This window comes from Schistocerca americana, chromosome X (assembly GCF_021461395.2).
Source record: "Schistocerca americana isolate TAMUIC-IGC-003095 chromosome X, iqSchAmer2.1, whole genome shotgun sequence".
Taxonomy (NCBI): Eukaryota; Metazoa; Arthropoda; class Insecta; order Orthoptera; family Acrididae; genus Schistocerca; species Schistocerca americana.
The window spans coordinates 620722034-620744536 of NC_060130.1; the positions used below are offsets into that span (position 1 = coordinate 620722034).

The 22503-nt window shown below is 41.2% G+C and overlaps 1 protein-coding gene across 1 annotated transcript in view; it reads left to right on the forward strand.

Annotated features, from left to right (window-relative positions):
• The window catches only part of LOC124555354 (pyruvate dehydrogenase E1 component subunit beta, mitochondrial), an 89382-nt gene that overhangs the window by 38863 nt on the left and 28016 nt on the right, over nucleotides 1-22503 (forward strand). The window contains exons 6-7 of the mRNA XM_047129233.1: nucleotides 14539-14719; nucleotides 20872-21105. Coding sequence (XP_046985189.1) covers nucleotides 14539-14719; nucleotides 20872-21105 — 415 coding nt within the window. The remainder of the gene's footprint in view (nucleotides 1-14538; nucleotides 14720-20871; nucleotides 21106-22503) is intronic.

Consider the following 22503-nt stretch of genomic DNA (forward strand, 5'->3'; position numbering starts at 1 on the left):
TCTAGCGGTAGTGTACCGGAGTGAAGCATTCGATACAGATATTATTATTTACATTGAATAGTTGCAGTGGTGATTGGGCTTGTCTACCTTAATTCCACAGTGTCTTAAGTAGTGGGAATAAGTCTACAAAAGTACTTTAAAGTGTCACTCATTGTTTACATTCAGATTTAATTAAGAGGAAGCTCTTCTGTATGTAATTTTAATCAGAGATAGGAGTCAGTGACAACCCTGACAACTAACAAGTGGGACTGGTCAAGGACTCTCAGATTAAGTTTAAAGACGAAGAGACCCAACTGAAAGAGGAAGGAAGAAACAATTTGAGACATGACAAGGGTGTGCACGTTTTATCACAGTGTTGATGTAGCTGGGTGGGGAAGGATAGGTGGGTGAGGTATCGTTAGAACTTTTAACTTGGTTATTTGAGATTAGCTTTAGCCCTTCTGGCACAAACAAAGTTATAAAACCATTAAACAGAATACATTAAATAAGTTGACTGACTTCTCATTAATGTTTGTAAATTTGCCTTTCAACTGTCAAATTTCTCCAGCTCCTAGCTAAAGGGTGTGACCTCTATTGGTATAATAATTTGGCGCTCGTGAACAACTTGAAGACCACACAGAACACTGAATGACCAAAGCTATAATCATCCCACAGGAAGAAACTGAAAGAACTGATCACTTTCCCAAGACAATTAGTTGCAAAACAGTGGCAGGTAATGTGATACTGCACAAGTAGTTTCGGTATGTCATTCAAACCCCAACACCTTGAAAGTTTCTAGTGGGGAACCTATTATTGAGCATATGCCTCTCTTCTCCATTTTTTTTTTCTTTTTTTTCTTTACCATTTAAATGTTTTCCCATGTTCCATTTTTTGTTATACTAATTTCTATTATTCTAGTTTGGAGCACCTCTTGTCTTTTATTACACTCTCCGCTTTTCACAACATGTTTATACATATATTTTTCTGATGAGGAACTTAGGGACAATCTAGGATGGCGGGGTGTTCACTTTGTTCGACGTGTTCAGAAGGGCTTGAAGGACAATTGCATTGATACTGGTGCCTTTATCCTGGCTTTTGAAGGGGGATACCCTCCATGAGAAGGTCAAGATTATGGTTTATCAATGTGACGTGAAGCCGTACATCCCACCACCTATGAGGTGTTTTAAGTGTTCGCGGTTTGGACACATCTTCCCACTGTTCGCAGACCCCTCTCTGTGGTGGCTGTGGACATCCACTCCTTGAGGGGAGTTCCTGTGTTCCCCCTCCTGTGTGTGTTAATTGTTATGGTAATCATTATTCACGGTCACTGGAATGCCTGGCTTACAAGAAGGAAAAGCAGATAGAGAAGTATAAGTCCCTTGATCGTCTAACCTACGCTGAGGCTCGTAAGAAGTATGCATGTCTTCATCCTTTGTCAATGATGTCTAGCTATGCTTCAGTTACATCTTCACCCCTTCCTCCCCTTACTTACCCCAGTCCCGAACGCCTCTCCTCCCCCCCCCCCCCCCTCCCCTGCGGTTCCCACCCTCTCCGGGCGCACCCCTCCCGGGACCCCCCTTCTCGGCACCTTCCAGGCCAAAGGTCTGCTGCCACACCACGACCACAACAACCACGGTCTGTGGGCCCCCAGGTTGCCTGCTTTCTTTCTGATCCAGATATTGCTGCAGCTGGCTCCCTTTTGCAACGCAGCCCTCCTCGATCTCAAACAGAAAAGAAGAAGAAACATAAGTCCCAGGACAAGGAGCCTCTGGTGTCGCCAGAGGTCCCGTCCCCACTTTTGCAACCTGACTCTGACCTGCTGTTCATGGACGATGGACGTTGCCCCCTTCTTGTCAGTGATGGATGGTGACCCGGCGGCATGACTGGCTTTAGCCTGTTCACCCCCCCCCCCCCCCCCCATTTGAATCATCGTTCTGTGATTATCTAATGGAATTGTAATGGATATTACTGTCACCTCCCGGAGTTGAAACCCCTTATTTAGTTTTACTGTGCAGCTTGTGTGGTTCTACAGGAATCTCATTTTACTGATGATCACTCACCGACCCTCCGTGGGTTCTGTGCTTTCTGCCAAAATCGGGTCGGCCCCCTGCGGGCCTCTGGTAGTGTTTGTACGTTGGTCCGTACAGACGTTACTAGCGTGTGGATTCCTCTTCAAACTGCATTGGAAGTGGTTGATGTTAGGGTCCACCTGGACTCTGGGGTCACAGTTTGCAATCTTTATCTCCCTCCTGACAGGACTCTTACACCTGCTGCCTTAACTGCCCTTCTTCAGCAACTTCCTCTTCCCTTCCTCTTTCTCGGGGATTTTAATTCTCATCATCCCTTGTGGGGCAGTGCATTTCCATCTAGTCGGGGTCTTCTCATAGACCAGTTTCTTGCAGACCACGATTTGTGCCTTCTTAATGATGGCTTCCCTACCTATTTCAGTGCCAGTCATGGTACCTTCTCTGCCATTGATCTTTCTCTTTCTCCTCCCTCCCTCCTCCCTTCATTACATTGGTTGCCACAGCATTTGCATCAACCTCCTATACGACTGCTTTCCTTCACCAGAAACAGCAGGCCTTAGCTTCCACCTTGTTTTACCCCTTGTCAGTGAGAATCTTACAACAAACCTTTTACTGACTGGGAACTTCTTTCCACACTTTCTTGTTCTCATAATACAGCCCCTGGCCCAGACTCCATTAATAACCAATTGCTTCAACATCTCAGTGCTCCACAACGACAACAACTTCTCCGGGCGTTTAACTGTATTTGACTCCAGGATGACTTCCCTTCACAATGGAGGGATAGCATCATGGTTCCCATCCGTAAGCCTGGTAAGAACCCCGTTTGTCGAAAGCTATTGGCCAATTAGTCTGACAAATGTTGGTTGCAAGTTACTTAATGGGATGGTAGCCCGTTGGCTCAATTGGGTCCTTGAATCTCGGGATCTGTTGTCCCCTTATCAATGTGGCTTCCGAGAGGGACGGTCTCTGATCGATCATTTACTTCCCGATTTTTATCTGCCAGTTCCTGTTCCATCGGTCGTTCAGGGTTCGTATTGGTACTGTTTCTAATACTCCACAGACCCAAGTGAATGCCATCCCACAGGGTTCCGTACTGAGTGTACTTCTTTTCCTCATTGCTATAGATGGACTTGTGGCCTCTGTCAGTCCTTTGGTCACCCCTGCTCTGTATGTGGATGATTTCTGCATTTGGGTTAGTTTCTCTTCAATGGCCTCTGCAGAGCGGTAGCTCGAGGGTTCTATATGACCTGCCTCTGCATGGACCCTCTCACACGGGTTTCAGTCCTCTCCTTTAAAATCGCGGATGGTCCACTTTAGTTGCCATACTACGGTCCATCCCAATCCGGAGCTCTACCATGATGCACAAAGATTACCTGTGGCCTCACAGTTTCATTTCCTGGGTCTTCTTTTTGACAAAAAGCTCACTTGGCTGCCTCATATCAGACTTCTGAAGATAGGATGCTTCCATAAATTCAGTGTCCTTCCCTTTCTTACCCACACCTCTTGGGGTGTGGATCATTCCACTTTTCTTCACCTTTATCGGGCTTTAGTGCTGTCTCCCTTGGACTATGGTTGTCAAGTTTATGGTTCGGCTGTTCCTTCCACACCGCACCTCCTGGATCTGGTCCACCATTGTGGTATCCGTTTGGCCACCGGTGCCTTCCCTACTAGCCCTGTTGATAGTCTCCTGATTGAAGCTGGGATCCCCCCACCCCCTTCTGTTGGGCAGTCCCAGCTTCTGGTTTCTTATGCAATCGCTGTCCGTTCCTCTCCCACTCATCCTTCCTATTCTATCCTGTTCCCAGTCCAAGGACGTCGCCCTAGGGCGGGTTTACCAGTTGGGCTCCACCTTGTCTCTCTTTGCCGTGATTTTCAGCTCCCTTGTTTGTCCTGTCTCCCACATTCCCTCCCCAATAACCTCCCCTTGGTTAGTTCCTCAGCCCCAGATTCAGATGTATCTCTGCTGAGGTCCAAAAGATTTAGTTCCCCCAATAGTGTTACATTGTGTGGTTTTTTTTCTGCCAATTTTATGGGAGTTTCGGGATGCTGTTGTTTTTTACACCAATGGCTCTAAATCTGCTGATCATGTGGGATATGCCTTCACATCCTCTGTTGGTATGGAAAATCATCTCCTGCCAACTGCTTCTGGGATGTTTATAGTGGAATTGATGACAATTTCCCAGGCCCTTACATTTATTAAACAGTCCCAACTCAACCGTGTTTTGTTATGTATGGACTGAATGAGTGGCCTTCAGACTATTGGTGGATGTTTTTCCCACCATCTCATGGTCTTGACCATCCATGACTGCCTCGCTGATCTTCACCATGCTGCTTGTTCCGTTGACTTCCTTTGGGTCCGTGGCCATGTGGATATCCCAGGTAATGAGCTTGCTGATTGTTTAGCTGGGGGAGCAGTCACTTATCTCCCCCCCCCCCCCCCCCCTTCTCTGTAACCCCTCCTGTGGTGGATTTATGGCTTCATATCAAATCCCACTTCGCACAATCGTGGGCCAACTCGTGGGAGGCTACCTCCCTGTCTAATAAACTTTGTGCGAATAAGGTGACACCTGTCCCGTGGTGTTCTTCTTTCCGCCTCTCCCGGAAGGGCTCTGCCACACTGTGTCATCTCCGCATCGGCCATACCAGGCTGACCCATGGTTTTCTTGTGCGTGATGAGCCACTCCCACTTTGTGGTTGTGGAGGCTTCCAGTCGGTAGCCCACGTTTTGGTGGAATGTACCAAGCACAGACTTCCCCGCACTGTACCTTTAATATTGGCCGACGTTTCCTAGGTGGTTGAACTGGTTCTCTGTTTCCTCTGTGAAAGTGGTTATTATTTTCAGTTCTAAGGTTTTTAATCTCCCTCTGGAGTAGGGTCGGGGAAGTGAGGGTTGGGGTGTCTCCCACTGTAAGATGTGTTTGGAGATTCCTGACTCCCCTCCTGGCCAAGATCCTCTTCTCTCTCCCTGTTACTCTATTTCTATCGCTTTTTAGATTTGGTTAGTCTCCTTATACAATACGCACTTTTACATTCTGGCGGTTGAATGCTTTTGAATAGCAGGTGGTCTTGCGTGTATTACATCAGAGGTGGGATATTTCCTGCCTCTAGCATAGCCTTGCTGACTTCCGTCCTTTTGTTTTTACCATTGACAACATGACTGCACTTCTATGTTTTTTTAGCCTTTTACCTTTTATTATTATGACTCTTCTGAGATGTACATCCATCCGAATGGACCACCTTTGAAACAAGGGACTGATGACCTTACTATTTGGTCTCTTCAACCCCAATCAACCAACCAACCCTTTTTTCTGTAGTTGTTCATTTTTGCATTACATATTTTGAGCCTGTCCTTCACTTATCCTTCTTCCTATCATACACCCCTTCCCTAGTCATTTTAATGTACTCTTAACAAACATGATTCCTCTCACAATACTTATCATTGAGTGAAATAATGAAAATAAGGTTTCCATATTACATTAGGAAGTTATATCTTACCTGTATAACTTCTAGATGTAAAGTGAGATTTTATCCCCCCCCCCCCCATGTTTCCCCTTGGCTTTAACATTTATATCATTCATTCAGCCATCCATTTCATGTCTTACATACAGTTGAAATAGTGGCACTGTAAATTTGTGTTCTACCTAGATGCAATTTTAAAAAATAGTTAAAATAATTATTTCTTCCACTATATAACTCCATCAGTAAAATCTCAGTCTAAGGCTCTCTCTACTATAATATGAATTTTATATTTTGCTTTCGATAGTTGTCTTTTATGTAGTCTTCTCTTGTGACTTGGGACTGGAAAATACTTTATAGCAAACAAATTCCTTCTTGCAAAATAGTTAGCTGTAGTGAAATAAAGTGCACTTCATTTATGGATACCTTATATCTCCACTCGCTAATATGCCTGTGTCTTCGTACAGATTTTATTCACTTGATTATTGTTCTCTAATGGTAATGTCCTCCCCAAATACAAAGAGAATATGCAGTTCTAAATTTTCATTGTTGGCCATATATTAGAGCTGTTTTGTGATTCATACTACTGTTAATATAGTTTCATCTGATCCTTTCACTTGAATAAACAGAAAAGGAATGGGCTGTATTGTTGAAAAGGGGAAAATGAACAACTATGGTCATATAAAATATTGCACCAGTGGGATGAAAAGTAGAAAAAGTGTATCATATTTACCAAACTATGAGGTTTTCTCCTCAAATTTGCCATTCAAAGAATACTTAGTTATCTTACATTCACAAATTAAATTATTGCTGTTGTGGTAAACAGTTTTACATTGTGTAATAGATTAATATAGGGCCATCTCTTATTTACAGGTGATGCTTTGGCAATTAAGGTCACATCCAAATATAATTTGAAGAATTGTGAGAAGTTAGAGGAAGAATAGTGACAGCAGTTTGCTTGAGCCAACTAGTACAAATTTTGGGAGGAAGTGGAAAGTAGGCAGCAAATTTCACTGCACTGCCAACCAGAGGCACGTCTTATGCACTTCGGCTTTTTATGAACATTTACCACATTTAAACTGCAGTTCACATGAATCCACTATTGGCTGGAATTGAATTGACTTCAACATTTGACAAATATTTTACAATACTATATATTTCTACACTAGACAAATTAATGATACCCAAAAGCTTCAGAAATGCTGTACTGCTCTGCATAACTGTTGATTTTTGGGGTTGGCTACAGTTAATCTGAAGTGGTAAAATTTCTGCTGATTCAACTGTAGGGAGCCAAGAGGACAAAGTTTGTTGTTATTCAGTTTGCTTATATTGACAGTAAGAACTGTATCCTGTAGCAATTGATAATGGATGCGGAGTGAAGCCATGACTGTGTTGACAAAAATGGATCTAGGAGAGTGCAGTTCACCATTGGTTCTTGCAGATATTAGAGTGCTAATTTTAAGTTAATTTGTGATTCATGAAGCAGAGGCTACAAACAAAGGAGCAGCAGGAATAAAATTTCGTCACACACAAGCACATGTTCTTAAGTGGCAGTAGACGAAGAGTAAATTAAAAAATGTGAATTCTGGATGCCGAACTATCAGGGGAATGAAGCAGAATTGTTGCAGCAGGTTGTTCAGTACTTGCAGGACAAATGCAGTGAAGACATCCCAATTACTCAAGAAATTATCCAAATTAAGACACTGGAGGTAGAGGAATTTTCCAGTTGCACACATCACAGATTTCAAAGCAAGTATTGGCTGTCGCATGATAAGAGGATGGAGCTTACAATGTGGAACAGTGTTAGCTCAGTGAATTCCCGCAGTGTTTGACAAAAAAATTCTTGCATGTCAGCATCATATAACCAAGAAAATATTTCTAGACCATATGCGCAACATCGGTCAGACATCTGTTTACTTTGATATGCTGTGGTGGTGGTCGTGGTGGTACTACCACCACAGATGGCTGCTTTGATAGTAAGCAGAGAAAGTTAGTGAAGATAAAAATTAATGTAAACCATTTCTTTTTGTTTTATTTCTCCTTGTATTATGAAAATGTAGACAATAAATGTCATAAGTCTTCTATAACATTAACTCTTTAGGCAGATACTTTATATCAATAAAACAATTGATAATATGATTAGTCAAAACATGTTAAATGATAAAAATCTCTCAAAGAGCCTGTTAAGAAATGAGTGGTGGTTGTCTGATATTCAGAGTTGTCTTATAGTCTGGTAAATATGATATTTTACTGCTTTTGTGGAGTTGATACACAACTCTTTGAAATTAATGCACTAAATCTAAAAAAAAGTTGTATCACTTGTAACAAACAAATATTTTAGTATTTTAAGTATCCTCACCAGCTGTTGGAGGCAGATGAGCTGGCCTGGATAGCACTGTGAAATAATGTGGAAACCTGCCATAGAGCGCTCACATGGTGCATAGTATGGGCATACCCGCCGACAGAGATGTGGCTGCAGGGCGAGCAGGCTGGTGCTTATGCTAAGTTCTACTACCACAGATCTCACCTTGCACATTCTGCCAAGTATTGTTGCCTAGTGCTAAGTCAGCAGATGCCTGCACCAGCCACGGGCAGAGCTATCCCTGTGCACATATCTATGAGGGCACAGACTTTCTGCTTCTCCTAGATTGGGTCAGATGGCAAGTATTTGTTTACTCTTGTGGGGTTCTGTTGCCCAGTCATTATTGAGCCACTGTCTGCCCATGAAGTGCCTGCACAGTCAGTGTAGTTTAGCCGTATTTTCGTGCCATTGCAGGTACTAAGGTGGCAATGAAGGACATTCTTATACGTGCAACACCCCTGTTTTTTGTGTCCCGTTCCCTAGGGGTAATTTTGTGCCACTGTGGACCTGACATTTCTACAGTGTTGGCAGGAAGAGTTGGGTCTACAAAAGGAACAGCAGTAGCAGGAGCAGATGCCGGCGCAGATGGACAGAATGCTGAGTTACTTTGCACCCTTGCCCTGCTGGCAATGGATCAGATGCCCATTGTGCTGTTTCTTTCTCCACTCCTGATGCCGTTTGGTGGTTTCAGTGACTCTACGGAAAGGTAGAAGAGTTACCTGTTGTAGTTTTTGCTGCTCTGCCGGTAAGGTGTGTCGTCAATCCCATTGATAGTGGTTCTGTATTGTTGTTCGGCAGTGTGGCTTTTTGCCAAAAACTGTAAGTCCTCCACTGAACTCCGTCTTGGCACACAATACAAATATGCAATAGCAACTTATATTTTCATGGTCAAATTTTTGGGCTAGGTGTCCTTTCTGCATTCAGCTTCCAGATAGTTAATGAGTTACATTTGGTGTCTCAATCTGTTCTTTTTCATGTGGGCTCCTTTCTCTGGTCATATAGCTTGCTGTTTGAGAATACTTAGGGCCGGGCTGCAAATTTCGAGGCATGTGTTTCTCTTAAGCCTAAATTTGTCCACCCCCCCCCCCCCCCCCCCCAAACTTTCACCATGTGCATCTGTCATCCTCTCAACTGACTCCACCACCAGAAGAGTGATAAGTTTGTGTAGTCTTTGGATTGTCAGTGGGCTTTCCAATCCCTCAAGCTCTGTTTGTGGTCTGCTCCCTGACTAGTTTCTTTTATGCTGGGTAAACCTTAAAACTCTGGCCTATGGCACATCCCAGTATGGTGTTGGCGAATTCGTGTCCTATCCGAACTCAGATGGCACTGGAAAGCCCTTCACCTACACGACGAAGACACTTTTGCCGTGCTTCTATCTAGCTGATAAAGTAATCCAGGATATCTAAGATGCTCTCCTCCGGCTACAAAGGCTCAGGAAGGTGGTGTCCTCCTGCTGGGTGCCAGGGCACATGGGTATTGCAGGGAATAAAGGCCAAGTGTAATAGCCACAGAGACGTGTCATGTTCCTCAGTTCAGTATGCCATCCCTATGCGTGCTATCATCTTATGTTTGATGTAGTACGGGCAGACCCACAGACAAAGATGTTTATCTGCAGGTGGCTGTAAGCCAAGCAGATCAGTGCTTACACAGAGTTCAACTACCGTGGACCTCACTCACCTTGCACATCAAGCCAAGTGGTGTTGCCTAGTGCTCAGTTGAAAGCCGCCCGTACCGGTCACGTGCTGAGTTATACCCATGCTCTTCCCTATGAGGATTCAGACTTTAGGTACCATAGGTTGACTCATACGACGAGTATTAGTTTCCTCTGATGGTGTTCTGTTTCTCAGTTATTATTGAGCTACTGTCGGCAAGTGAAGAGCCCACACTGACAGTTTAGTGTAGCGGTGTTACCCAGTGCAGATGCTTAAATATTAATTTGTGAAGTGGTGAGTAAGGAAATTATATACATGTGTACATATACCAGAAAGATAGATCAGACTCTCCAAGAGGAGGAGGAGGAGGAGGAGGAGGATGAGGAGGAGCCTCCTAATTATTTGCGGGTGTCACCAGTGAGAGAGGGATTAGTGACCATGATGCTGATACAGGAACAAGGATCACTAAATGGAAAATGTCATCAAGAAATAAGTGAGAATATTTGTGCTTGGACAAACTGATAATCATTAACTCATTTATGGGGCCAAATGAGAACATTTAGTTAAGATCTGACAAACACAACAGTTAGTTATAACTAAAAGACATTATAAACTGTGGACTGGAGAAATATGCTTCAAGTAAAGTAATAAAATACAGCAAAGACCCATACTATTTAATAATGTGACTAAAAAAATTTTGCAAGAAAGACTGCTGCACTCTGTCTACAAAATGACACTTTGGGGAATCAGACAGAATAAAGTTCATAGCAGCTGTACATAAATAAAAAGTGCTATGTGTAAAGTCAACACTAAATTTCACATTCAGATCCTGGCTATCAGAAAATCTTAATAAGTTCAGGTAATGTGTATAAAGTCAATGAGTGAGTGGATTTAAACCTTTCATATAATCTCTCATGGATCTGCCCGATGTTGAAACTGAATACAGTAGATGGAAAACATATATTTTAAATTCCACATTTAAAACTGTATTCACACAAGATGGGATACTATCTTACCATTATTAGACTGCTGCACAGACTCACAAATGAGATGTATTAATAATAGCACACATTGTATTGAGGAAGAGTGAAGACTACGTAAATCAGGGACTGATTTTATAGTGAATACACCGTGGAATTAGTTCATTTCTTACCTCATATTTTTTGAGGATCAACTGTTACATGTAGCTGTAAATCTGTAGAAAATTGGATGCGCAGAATTAAAGATCAATATCGTTGATTTCTGTCTGTTTGCAGGATCCTAGAGCATATTCCAAGCTCAGACATTAATACATTCTGGGAGAGAAAGAAGCTTCTTTCAAAGAATCGGGATAGATTAAGGAAAAACCACTCGTGCGAAACATATTACTTTATTCAGCACCAATTCCTAACCAAGATATCCTGTGGAGTCTCTTTGCAAATATGTGTTTAGCTCGAGGAGTATTTTACTAATTGAGCCTAGCACATAACATTGGACGGTGGTTCCCCCCCCCCCCCCTCCCCCCCCCCCCCCCCCCCCCACACACACACACACAGTGTGCTCAAAGGAATCATAACAGACCTCTAATGTATTCAATATGCATACACTGTGTGTCAGAGCAGATAAACAGTACTATAAGATTGTTTGGTGATGATACATTTTTATACAGGAAAGTATTGCTGTTGGACAATTGTAAGGAACTGCAGAATGACTTGGACCAAATTTCCCCTTGGTGTAATGAATGAGAGCAGTCTTTAATGTGGATAAATGTAAGAAAATGTGTGTAACAAAGAGAAAGAACCCAATAGTATCTGATTACAAGATTAGTGGTGAACATGTCGAGCACATATCACATAACCATGTAGGGGTAATACTAAGAAGCAATATAAAATCGGACAATAATGTTATCGGCATTAGGGAAGGTGAATCGAAGAAGTAGATTTTTGAAAGGGTTCTGAGAAAATGCAATATACCTGTAAAGAAACACTAGTGTGACTAATTTTAGTATATTGTTCCATACTTTCAGGTTCTTATCAAGTAGGCACAACACACATCCAATAAAATCAGACTGCTAGAACCGTAACAGGTCAGTGTAGGTGAAATCCTATTGGGTAAATATAGAGAAACTGTATTCAAAGAAGGCTGTGCGAGCTTTATGCTGCCACCATTGTATATCTCACATAGAACTAGTGAGAATAAAAGAGATTGGGGCAAGTATAAAGGCATATAAAAAGTCATTTTTCTCTTGCTCAGTGAATAGAATAGAAAAGGCTATTCATAATATTGGTAAGATGTACCCTCCACCATGCGCTGTACAGTGCATTGTGGGAAAGTATATGTAGATGGAAACACATTAAAAAATTTTATACCTGAGTGGCCAATCATTTAAATGTTTTAAATTAATCTTTTATTTTTAGTTGCCTTAAGGAAAGGCTAAAATTTAGGTGATAAAATCAGTATTTTAACATAGCTGTGTAATTTGCAGTGCTGTTTTTCTGGGGGGAACGCTAGGGGATGCGTACCCCTAAACTTTTTTGTCAACAAAGTAATTTTTTTATGATGTTGAGAACTTGGAAGAGTGCCAAAGATTTATTTCATGGACGTAAATTTTTTATTTCATTTTTTCGTGTTGGTAATTGCAATACGAACTGTACCAGTGCAGTTTTTGGTGGGAAAAGCGATGTCATTGACACTTTCAAGCCTATCGAAGCTGCGGTAACTATTCTCGACAACTGAATTGCTGGCAGCCAGTTAAACAAATGTGTAGTGCTCTAGCCTGGGCCAATGGTAGTGCTAAACAGGGCCGATGGTAGTGCTAAACGATATGTGTACGCTCAAACGCCGAGCTACCGATAGATGTCTGTACGGTCCCGTTACCATCACCCTTCGCGATTCATTGCCATCTTTGTTTTGTTATTCTCTATTCGTTTGCGTTTGCTGTTCCATTCTTGTCGGTTGTGCGAAGTTTTACAGTGTGTCCTGTCTTGCAACTTGTAAGTTAAGTTGGAGGTGAAAGATGAACAGAAAAGTAGGGGTTGATGGGAATCACATGCTTCATTTGAAGTGATGTAAACTGAAGTGTTCGATGCCACATTTTCTTGTATGCTTCGGTGTTTCTCGGTATAATCTGCTTCATTTGAGCAGTATTTCTACTGAAGAGTCCGATACCTTTTTTTTACATGTTGATGACGTTATGGCTAAAAGCAGACAGATGGTATCCCATGCTTCAGTTATAAGTAATTTTCGCTGCATTATATCCAATGTCAGAGTATCCTCAAACTTTTTTTTTTAGAAAAAATGCACTGGTTATTTGTATGTTTTCCTTTATTTTGTGTAATTGCTTTTGGCACTGACTGTCTTTGATATAATGATTTTCACCCTCACCCCACGTTTCCACTCTCTCCTTAAAAAATCTTTTTCCTTTAAAAGTGATATTGTCATAGTAGTAATGAAAAAATTATGTCCTCCATGTGCAGAGAAGGATCACAAAGAGTGAATGATGAGAGAGCTTGAAGAGGACTGCCACAGAAATGAAACATATACTGTATTCAATATTCAAAAAAGAAATGCAATATAATGCACCCCAAACTTTAGACTTTTGAAATTAACTTTTGCTTTTAATATTTTGTGTTGTAACTAGTCAAGACACACCAACTGTAAGTCAAGTGTTTGTTTAGGTATTCAGGGATTTATTTTATTTTTATTTCTTTTTTTCCATCCTGAAATACTTTCTTTATGCTCCTACCAAGTTACTGTAGATTATGTTGGGTGCAATTGCTATAGACACAATCGACAGTGTGATAGCCAGTGCTTGGAGAGTACCTTACAAAGGTCAGTCAACAGTCATAACTAAGAATATTTATTGTAACAGTACTTTAAAAATGCCCACAGTTAAGCAGGACATTGGTATGTGGTCTCCTTTTAAATTATATGTGAAGTGAGTCATGGAATGTGGGAAAATCAGAAAAGAATGGAATTAAAGCATTTCAGATGTAGTGTCACAGGAGAATGCTGAAAATTAAATGGACTGACAAGAAATTAGGAAATCCTCTGCAGAATTGACAATACAAGGAATATGTGGAAAAGACTGACTAGAAGAGGGACTGAGTGATAGAACATGTATTAAAACATCAAGGAATAACTTCTATGATACTATAGGAACTGCAGAAAGCAAAAGCTGTAGAGATTGGAATATACACAATAAACAAGAGATTGTTGGATGTAGGTGTTGCAGCGATATGAAGTGATTGTGTCAGGGCAGCATGTTATGGATGGGCTGTGTAAGACCAGTCAGAAGGCTGATGAGCTTTCACAACCCCCCCCCCCCCCCCCCCCCCCCCAAAAAAAAAAAAAAAAAAAAAAAAAAAGAGTGTGTGTGTGTGTGTGTGAGAGAGAGAGAGAGAGAGAGAGAGAGAGAGAGAGAGAGAGAGAGAGAGGTTTTGATTCATCAGGGTCATGGAATTTAAAGTTGTTGTGACAACCACTAAGCCACTGTAGCCAGCTGCATAGCGGACAGTTATTTTATTGAACTGAACAAAAAACTTAATCTACAACAGTCATGTCCCACTGTATGCCTAGCTTTTATCTGCTTTTTGTACTTTCCATTTCTCCCTCCCCGCCGCAACCCCCCCCCCCTCTCCACTCCCCTCATTCTTTGTGTATGCTATTCCTCGATCCCCCCCCCACCCTTTTTCTTTTCACTGCCTATATGCATCTCAACTGTACTGTTTAATCCCCAGGCTCTTTTTCACTTCCCTGACTTGTCAACTGCACTAAATAATTTTTAATTTTTTTCAAAGCTGATCTCCTGCTGCCTTTCCCTGATGATTTCTGTCTAAAGCTGCCCTGCTGTGCTCAGTATTGCAGTTTCCTTACCAGTGAATTTTTTATTTTGTCGCCTATAATTTCCTCTGTCTTAGCAGAAAAACTCCTGGTTCCATAAACTAATTTCATTAACTTTTCTTGTGTTACTTTGCCTGTGCTTCAGAAGTTTTTAATTCTGTGCAGTATAATTGTGGAGATTATTTTCTCTGTAGATGTTGTTCCAGTGATAGCATAACATGATTTGTATCTGTTGCAACAGGTGGTCTCGCCCTACTCGTCAGAAGATGCAAAAGGACTCCTTAAGGCTGCTATCAGGGATCCAGATCCTGTAGTTTGTTTAGAAAATGAAATATTATATGGTGTTCAGTTTCCTATGAGTGATGAAGCTCTTTCAAATGACTTCCTTATTCCAATTGGCAAAGCAAAAATAGAGCGACAAGGTGAGCAATTTTTGTGTTTAAAAAATTAAAATTGTCAATGCACACTTTTGTTACCTGTTCTATGACAATATTTATTATACATGCAATATGAAACAAATATGGGGTACAAGATCCCTCCCCTCTTGAATCGGCACATGGGGCTGAAACTTTCCAGGCAGGGTGACAAGGTGGCAGTGGACTGTTACTTAAGGAAGTCCTTGCAGTCAGTACAGGGTTGACACTGATCCCTGTACAATAGTGTTGGAATCAAAGTTAAAGGCTCCAGTGGTGTGGGAATTTCAGAAGCAGGTTGTACTGGTGCTGGTACCTGCCGCCCTGGCAGTTCTGCAATTGCAGTAGCACTCCAGACAGTGGAGACGTCTGGCTGGGGTGCTGTAAATGAAGCTGGTTGTGATTTCCGTACAGTTGCAGGTGGTGGTTTCCTATGAACAAGAAATTCTTCAAAGCTTTTACAAGCTGGATAAAAAGGTAAGGTCATTAAATGCTTCATGCCATAGCAAGTGCAGAATTACTAGAACTCTGATACTGTGAACTGAAGTCAATTGTCCATAAAGAAGGTGCAGAGAAGATGCCAAAAAATTTTGAGTGCCCTCACTATCACAAATGTTGTCTGCTGCAATCTGAGAACATAAGGAAAATGAGAAAAGGACTTCAGTACAAGATAAACTGCATCTTTCCAAGGGGCCAGCAAAAACAGGATCGACATGGTTGCTTGGGTGTGTTGATCTTGGCCATGGAGAATAAGATTTGGGGGGGGGGAGAGACTTATGTGCTTGGTGGGCTGTATAGTGATGGTCTACCTGTGTGTTGCTATCCCGTTATCCATCCGTGGCCAGCAGCTTCATCTGGGGGTAGTTCCCAACGTGATTGGCCGAGTAGCTGCAACACTTATTGCTGCAGGTGTGTTGCCATCCCAAACCACCACTTGTCAGTTATCGTTTATAGCAATAAGCTTCTGTAAGATCAATTTTTGAAAAACGTTGACCCCACAATTTAGAAAAGAGCTCCTTGGCAGCATGGTTAGAGGTATATACAACTGCTTTTGCATTGCACGTAAGTTTAGAATCTCCACACAGTTGGAGGGAGCCCCCCTGGCTTTCGTACTACCACCAGAGGGGAGGCCCATTGGCTAAGAGAGATGGTGGAAAAGCACTTGTTACTGTTCCAAACAGTCCAGTTCAAGGTTAACTTCATCTTGGAGTGCTAGCTGTATTTGATATGCCTTAAAGAACTGCGGCCCCACTGTACTCATCCATAGTATGTGGGCATGAAAATTCAAAGACTAAGCTAAACCTAGCTCAAATAACTACAAAGCAGATAGTCTCTCTGGGTTCATGTGGCACTGAAGGTTGAATAAAAAGCACAGAATGTTGAATAGAAAACCAAAATGTGGAATAAGCAGCCAGTACAAATTTGTTTCCTACAGATTGGTGAGTAAGGAAAGGCACTGTCAAAGTAACTTGGCTATATTTGACTGAAACTTGCACTTGGTCTATCTGTGGACTCTCATAATGTCTTTATGCCCATAATTTTGATTGCCATAGTGTTAGAGCACAATACTGAAATATGTGGACTGAGTGATCATAGAGAATGACACACCAGTATTTAAGAGAAACTTCACTGGCACTTCTTATAATTCTGCATGTAACAGTATCTTTCTAGATGCTGCTACATGATAATTGTCTGTAATGCCATGCACTTTGATGCATCTCTGCAATATGGTGGCATTGCCCATGGCATGCATGCTATATAAAATGGTCTAAATAGCTAGAGAACAACTGAAACCACAGGGATAGGTGCCTCAGAACAAGACGACGTAGAATGGTGCGGGTGGGCTGCCACCAGATGCAACGTATATATCACATTAGGATCTGACATTGAAGTTTGATGCACAGAGTCCATCCTTACCAGAGTTATGGGAGAGATTTTGAAACCAGAAGAAAACATCTACTGTTAGATTCCAGAAGCAGGTGCAGTGCATAACACTCCTGCTAGAGAGGAGCCTGTGTGCACACATCTTTATCATGGGCCAGACAGATTACATCATCTCGAATTAACCTTTCAAAATACGGTTGTCCACATATAAATGTAAATTTGCACATTCCTCTTAAACCTTTAAGGTCATGCTGACAGGTTCGATAGTGGTGCCGATGTTTGTACTAACTGATGTGACAGGTGTGGGTGACGACCAAAATGTCTCCTCATGACAGACACTATCACTTACCTCTAAATTCAGTGCAGACTGTTTGTTTACCAGTCTTTCTGTACATCATGAGACAGTCAAGAGGTTGATATAGCTGGCAATGCTTGTGACTATTGAAGCATTGAGCTCATCAAAAGCTTTACCAGTTCCTTATGCTGAATGAGCTCTTCAAAAAAACTTTGCATCTTGACAGTTGTGCCTTAATACTGGTATGGTAGGAGCTATGAAGGAGTGGTAAGGGGCAGGGCTAAGATTAATTCAGACATCCTTTAAAACAAATTTCATAACACACAGTTATTAAAAAAACATATCCTCCTACCCCTTTTAATTTTTTCCTCATTTAGAGTGTAACCATTTCAAGGCTTACTCTTAATTGATGATACCGACACTGATTCAATATCAGGAGTAAAATACTGGCAATACAGTAGTGTCAAATTTGAGCCCACAGCAATTGTAACATCAATTAAAATTTTCAACTCAAGCTTGATAACTACTTGCGATAAAAAAATTTAAAATCCCCAATGGTATCATAAAAATGCATGTAGTAACCCTTAAACAAATTTATAACAACAAACTGACAGCAATTCTTACCTAAAAACAAAATTCACATCAATCGAATTTGGCAAAAGTACTTGAAATACACAACAACAAATTACAGTGGGACCACCTTATCACAAGTTTTGCACACACTAGTCTTTCTCATGCCACAATTTAAAATTTGCTCATTTGATGTACAGGAGTACCGAACACTTTCAAAACAAATTTAGGTTCAAAACTCCTTCAGATGAGTGCCAAATTGAGACACATGAACTATTCAATTACAAAAGGTAATTACTTAACTCAGGAACAGATTTGGCATTATAATTCATCCACTGCTACCACCGTGAGTTTACAGAGCTGTAATCTTATTTTATTTCACATGTCAGTATTGGGCACACTTCCTGGCAATACATTACACACATTATTAAATTGGCATAATCAGACCTGAAATATAAATCAGTTACCACACATGTATACAAAATAATTGCCCCCACCAGGGCACACTTAATGAGAACCTTGTAACATGAACAGTTAACACAAACAAATGACCAGTCACAAAATATTGGAACTAATGGCGCCCCACAAGAAGAGACTCAATTACAAATTTGCAAGATGAGCAACTAAAACACACAGATGGGCAAGTACTCAATAATAAAGTTGCTCAGCTTCATGTGGAGTTATCCAGTACTCATGGGTAAATGCGACCAGGGCGCAGTGACAGTATAGTGATGGCCATGCAGACCTCTAACCATTGCTTTAGCTGCCGATCTCCTTCAGGCAACACCAGTATTGTGCGACCGAAGCACTCTTGCATGTAAAAGGGAGTTCCTTTCCAAATTACAGTTTTCCAAACAACGGCTCTCAACAACAACTAGGCCACACTATCACTCCAGGTGCGGCCACATCGTGTTCCAGCACATACGTGGGCTGCTCCCAGCACAGAGGCCTGCTCGCCACCTGCTAACTCAAGACTCCCATCGCTGCCAATCACATACCACCTTGCAGATCACATTCACACCACAAGCCTCTCTGGCAAAGTGATTCCACCAAAGAGGCACAAGTTGAAAAATACCAAAACTTTACGGAAGGTTTCGACGTGCAGCACAAATATGAAAATAACCGCCTTGTTGCCAGTTTTGTAACTCGTGCTTCTGTGGCAACAGTTATTTATTACTCATGCATAAGTCCACTGCAATGTGAAACAAAAGTCACTAAGTTAAAAAAAAAAATAATAGTCCTCAGCCACAAGAAAATTAAAGAACTTGCACAAATAATTATTGTGCACACAGAACATAGGCCAGATGCATTATAGTAACACAGGTGTGGCAATACTGATAGTGGTGGGTGTTGTGACTTGGCAAGACAGCCAAGTCACAATGAGAGGAAGCCGAAAGGCACGCGTTAAGCTCACGCGCAGATTGGCGTGAGGTCTGGAACAGTTAAAGGAATTAATAGTAGCAAATAAAGTACGTAGTTGATGTAATACTTAACTTTAATCCACAATTGTAGAACATCTCTCTTGACGGTACATGTTATAACCACAATATAAAATAATATCAAATGCTATGGCGCCTTGCTAGGTCCTAGCAAATGACGTAGCTGAAGGCTATGCTAACTATCGTCTCGGCTAATGAGAGCGTAGTTGTCAGTGATCCATCTCTGGCTAAGTTGGCTGTACAACTGGGGCGAGTGCTAGTAAGTCTCTCTAGACCTGCCGTGTGGTGGCGCTCGGTCTGCAATCACTGACAGTGGCGACGCGCGGGTCCGACGTATACTAACGGACCGCGGCCGATTTAAAAGCTACCACCTAGCAAGTGTGGTGTCTGGCGGTGACACCACAGTGGGAACCACCATAATGGTTAATTAGTTCCCTAGACTGAATAAGTATACCAGACCATAGGTGCTGAAGTGTAACTTCACTCTAATAATACAGCAGATAGGTGTAGTACAGTTCTACAAGTGTAGAATAGCCCACTTCACGGCCCAGTAGTGTGTGTTAACATTGCATTGGTTCAATTGGAACAGCGTCAGCTGACTCACAGAGAATGAAGGCGAGCTTGTGACCACTCGGGCTGAAATCAGCTGGCTAGCTGCTCATCGGCTAGTAAGCCAGAGGTGCTGTGTTCTTGTCAGCAGCATCACCACCAAACATAGAAGTAATGACGCTTGTCAATAATTCCATGTCTTACATCAATACATGTAGTGGGGTTACAAGACGTGCAATTTGCAAATTTAATTTTGCATTAATAAAGTATACAAATAAAGTAAGGAAGTAAACAAACAAACAAACAAACTTGCATTATAAAGAGCAGCTTTTACTTATGAACTCAATTATTTGTCAACTCATTATAGCAAAAAAACTCTCGTCTAAATTTAAGCACTTAAAATTTAGACTGCTGAAACCGATGATATACACTTTTCAGTATTTTATAGTGTTTGCTTGTTTATGAATATAAGTCAAACAACAATGGTTTTACTCATTAAGAGGAGCTGTGTTCATGGTAATAGAAAAGTCCTGAAAGTGTCTGGAATACTTACCAACATTATGTACTGCTGTCATTAGGATGAAACTTCCAGTAAAAGAAAATGGGTATAGACAGAAGAGATTATGTGTTAGTAACAAACTGTAAATTTTCAAGGCATCTGGCAAAATATGCTGTCACCTTTTTACCTTAACAATTGTTGTTAGGTTTCTGCACATTTTGCAGCTGTGAACTCTTTGTTAGTCCATGATTTTACACTATTGTCAGTTTCCCTTTACTATTTCCTGTGCCTGCTATATCAGTTGATCTGCTCATTTCCATTTTACATATTTTGCCACCATCTTTCTCTTTCTTCCACTTTCTTGTTCACCTTTTACTGATGATAATATCCGAACTGTTTACACTGGCTCATATCCAGGAGAAACGGGTTTCAAATTCAGATTGGTCCATCCTTATTCAGGTTTTTTTTTTTATGATTCCCATAATTTATGCTGAGGTGATCCTTCCATGAGACATCACCAGATTCATTCCCCCATTCTTGTATAATTTGAAACAATGGTCCATCTGTAATGAATTCTTCCATTTATCGGCTTCTCATATTTTATTCTTTGTTTCATCTCCTCAGAGCCACTGAGTACAGTGACATATCAAACTCTCAACGAGGAAAGTGATAATTTAAATGCTGGTTCAGTGGTCCTGCTATATGTTTCCTGTTAGTCATATCGAAAGGATAGCCAAATAGTTTCTGTTGAAACTGTGGTCGATGGGCCATTACAGTTTAACAAATTTAATAACTCAGTTTGTTGTACCAGGTTTATTGTATTGCCACAGTCTGTTTTTTAGAGGTTTATATTTTATGTTATTTTTCATCTGTCTTACTTGGGAAAGCTAATTTTTGGTGAATCTAACTGTATTTTCTATTTCAGGAAAGCATGTGACTATAGTTGCACACTCTAAGGCAGTCGAGTTGTGCCTGCATGCAGCATCGCAACTTGCTGGTGAAGGAATAGAAGCAGAAGTAATAAATCTGCGGTCATTGCGCCCTCTCGATGAAGAAACCATTGTCAAATCGGTAGTTAAAACTAACCATCTTATTAGTGTTGAACAAGGATGGCCCCAATGTGGAATTGGTTCTGAAATCTCTGCCAGGATTATGGAAAGTAAGTTTTACTCCTTTATTTTTCTGATTCTCAAACCTGCCTCACTTACACAATTTATATAAATACAAAAAGGTAGCAAAGCCAGTTTTAGAGCAAAGTGGTGTGTACAAGTTTCTAAAGGAAGGACCCATTAACCCCTATTACACTATGCGCGTAAACCATATGCCTGTGCTGCACCAGTGCCCTAAGCATGCACATCTGTAACTACAAGGTGGTTCATGTAGACCTATTACACCATCCACGCAGGATATACCTGGTCCACATGCGCAGTAGACGGTAATAAAGTGCAAAATGCAAATATAACTGTCTGATCTCTTGTCAAGTCGTTCATTGTACCACGCGAAATACAAGGGCGACCATATGACTTAATGGAACGTCATTCATTCAAATTGTTTATGTGAGATCAAGGTTCCTATTTAATAAGAAATTGTTTTTATCATTATTTATTAAGTAATTGTTATTCTATTATCTAGGCTACAACTGTTCTGAATTGCAGACTCAACAGTTAGTTTCATATTATGACACTTGGTTGCAAAGGTATATGTATATCTAAATTTACATTTTACACATGGAGGACCCACTTGTTTTTGGAGCTATTGCCCTAACAGTGACAGTAAATCTTCGGATTAGGGCAAAACGACGACAAAAACGAAAAGCCAGATGTTGTTGAGTTCGACCCTGGCTGAAAAGAAGGAACGAAGGCTGGGGATTATATTGCTTTCGAAAGAACTGAGGCCCGAAGACCTGCCACAATTTCGGAACTTTGTGAGGATGGAAATGGCCTTTTTCGAGAAGCTGCTGTCTATGATACAGGATGGAATTAGCAAGTGTGACAGTCATAAGGGAGGCTATCTCACCTTCTCGAAAGTAAGAATTAAATCATATAAATAAATGTTTTGTTATCTTACCAACCTATATCACTGATAATATACCAGTACATGTCCTGTTATGTTTCGGGCTGGTTGTAACATTCCGTTTCCTGGGGACTAAGAAATCTTTTGAAGGGTTCGGCTTTTAGCCACAGAGTAGCACAGCCCACAATTTCAAAAGTTGTTGTGGATCTATGTACTGTGCAATTTGCAACACTTTGAAGGACCAGTACTTAAAGGTGCACGTGTGTTATTTTTCCAAGTTTGGAAAATGGAATGCTACTAAGAGTTTTGCAGTCCTCGTCTGTTGCACTGGGCAAAACTACATGGACTTTCTCACCATCACTGCCAGTTTCTCCTTTCTGGCATGCTGAAATAAAGCAAGAGATGCAATCAGATCAAACATGAACTTTCGTAAGCTGAGGCATTACGATACAAATCGAAAATTGCCCTGTAATGTTTTACGCATATTACTCAGAAAGAAACGATTGCTAACATACCGTAATATGGTACAGTGGGTCATAAAGAC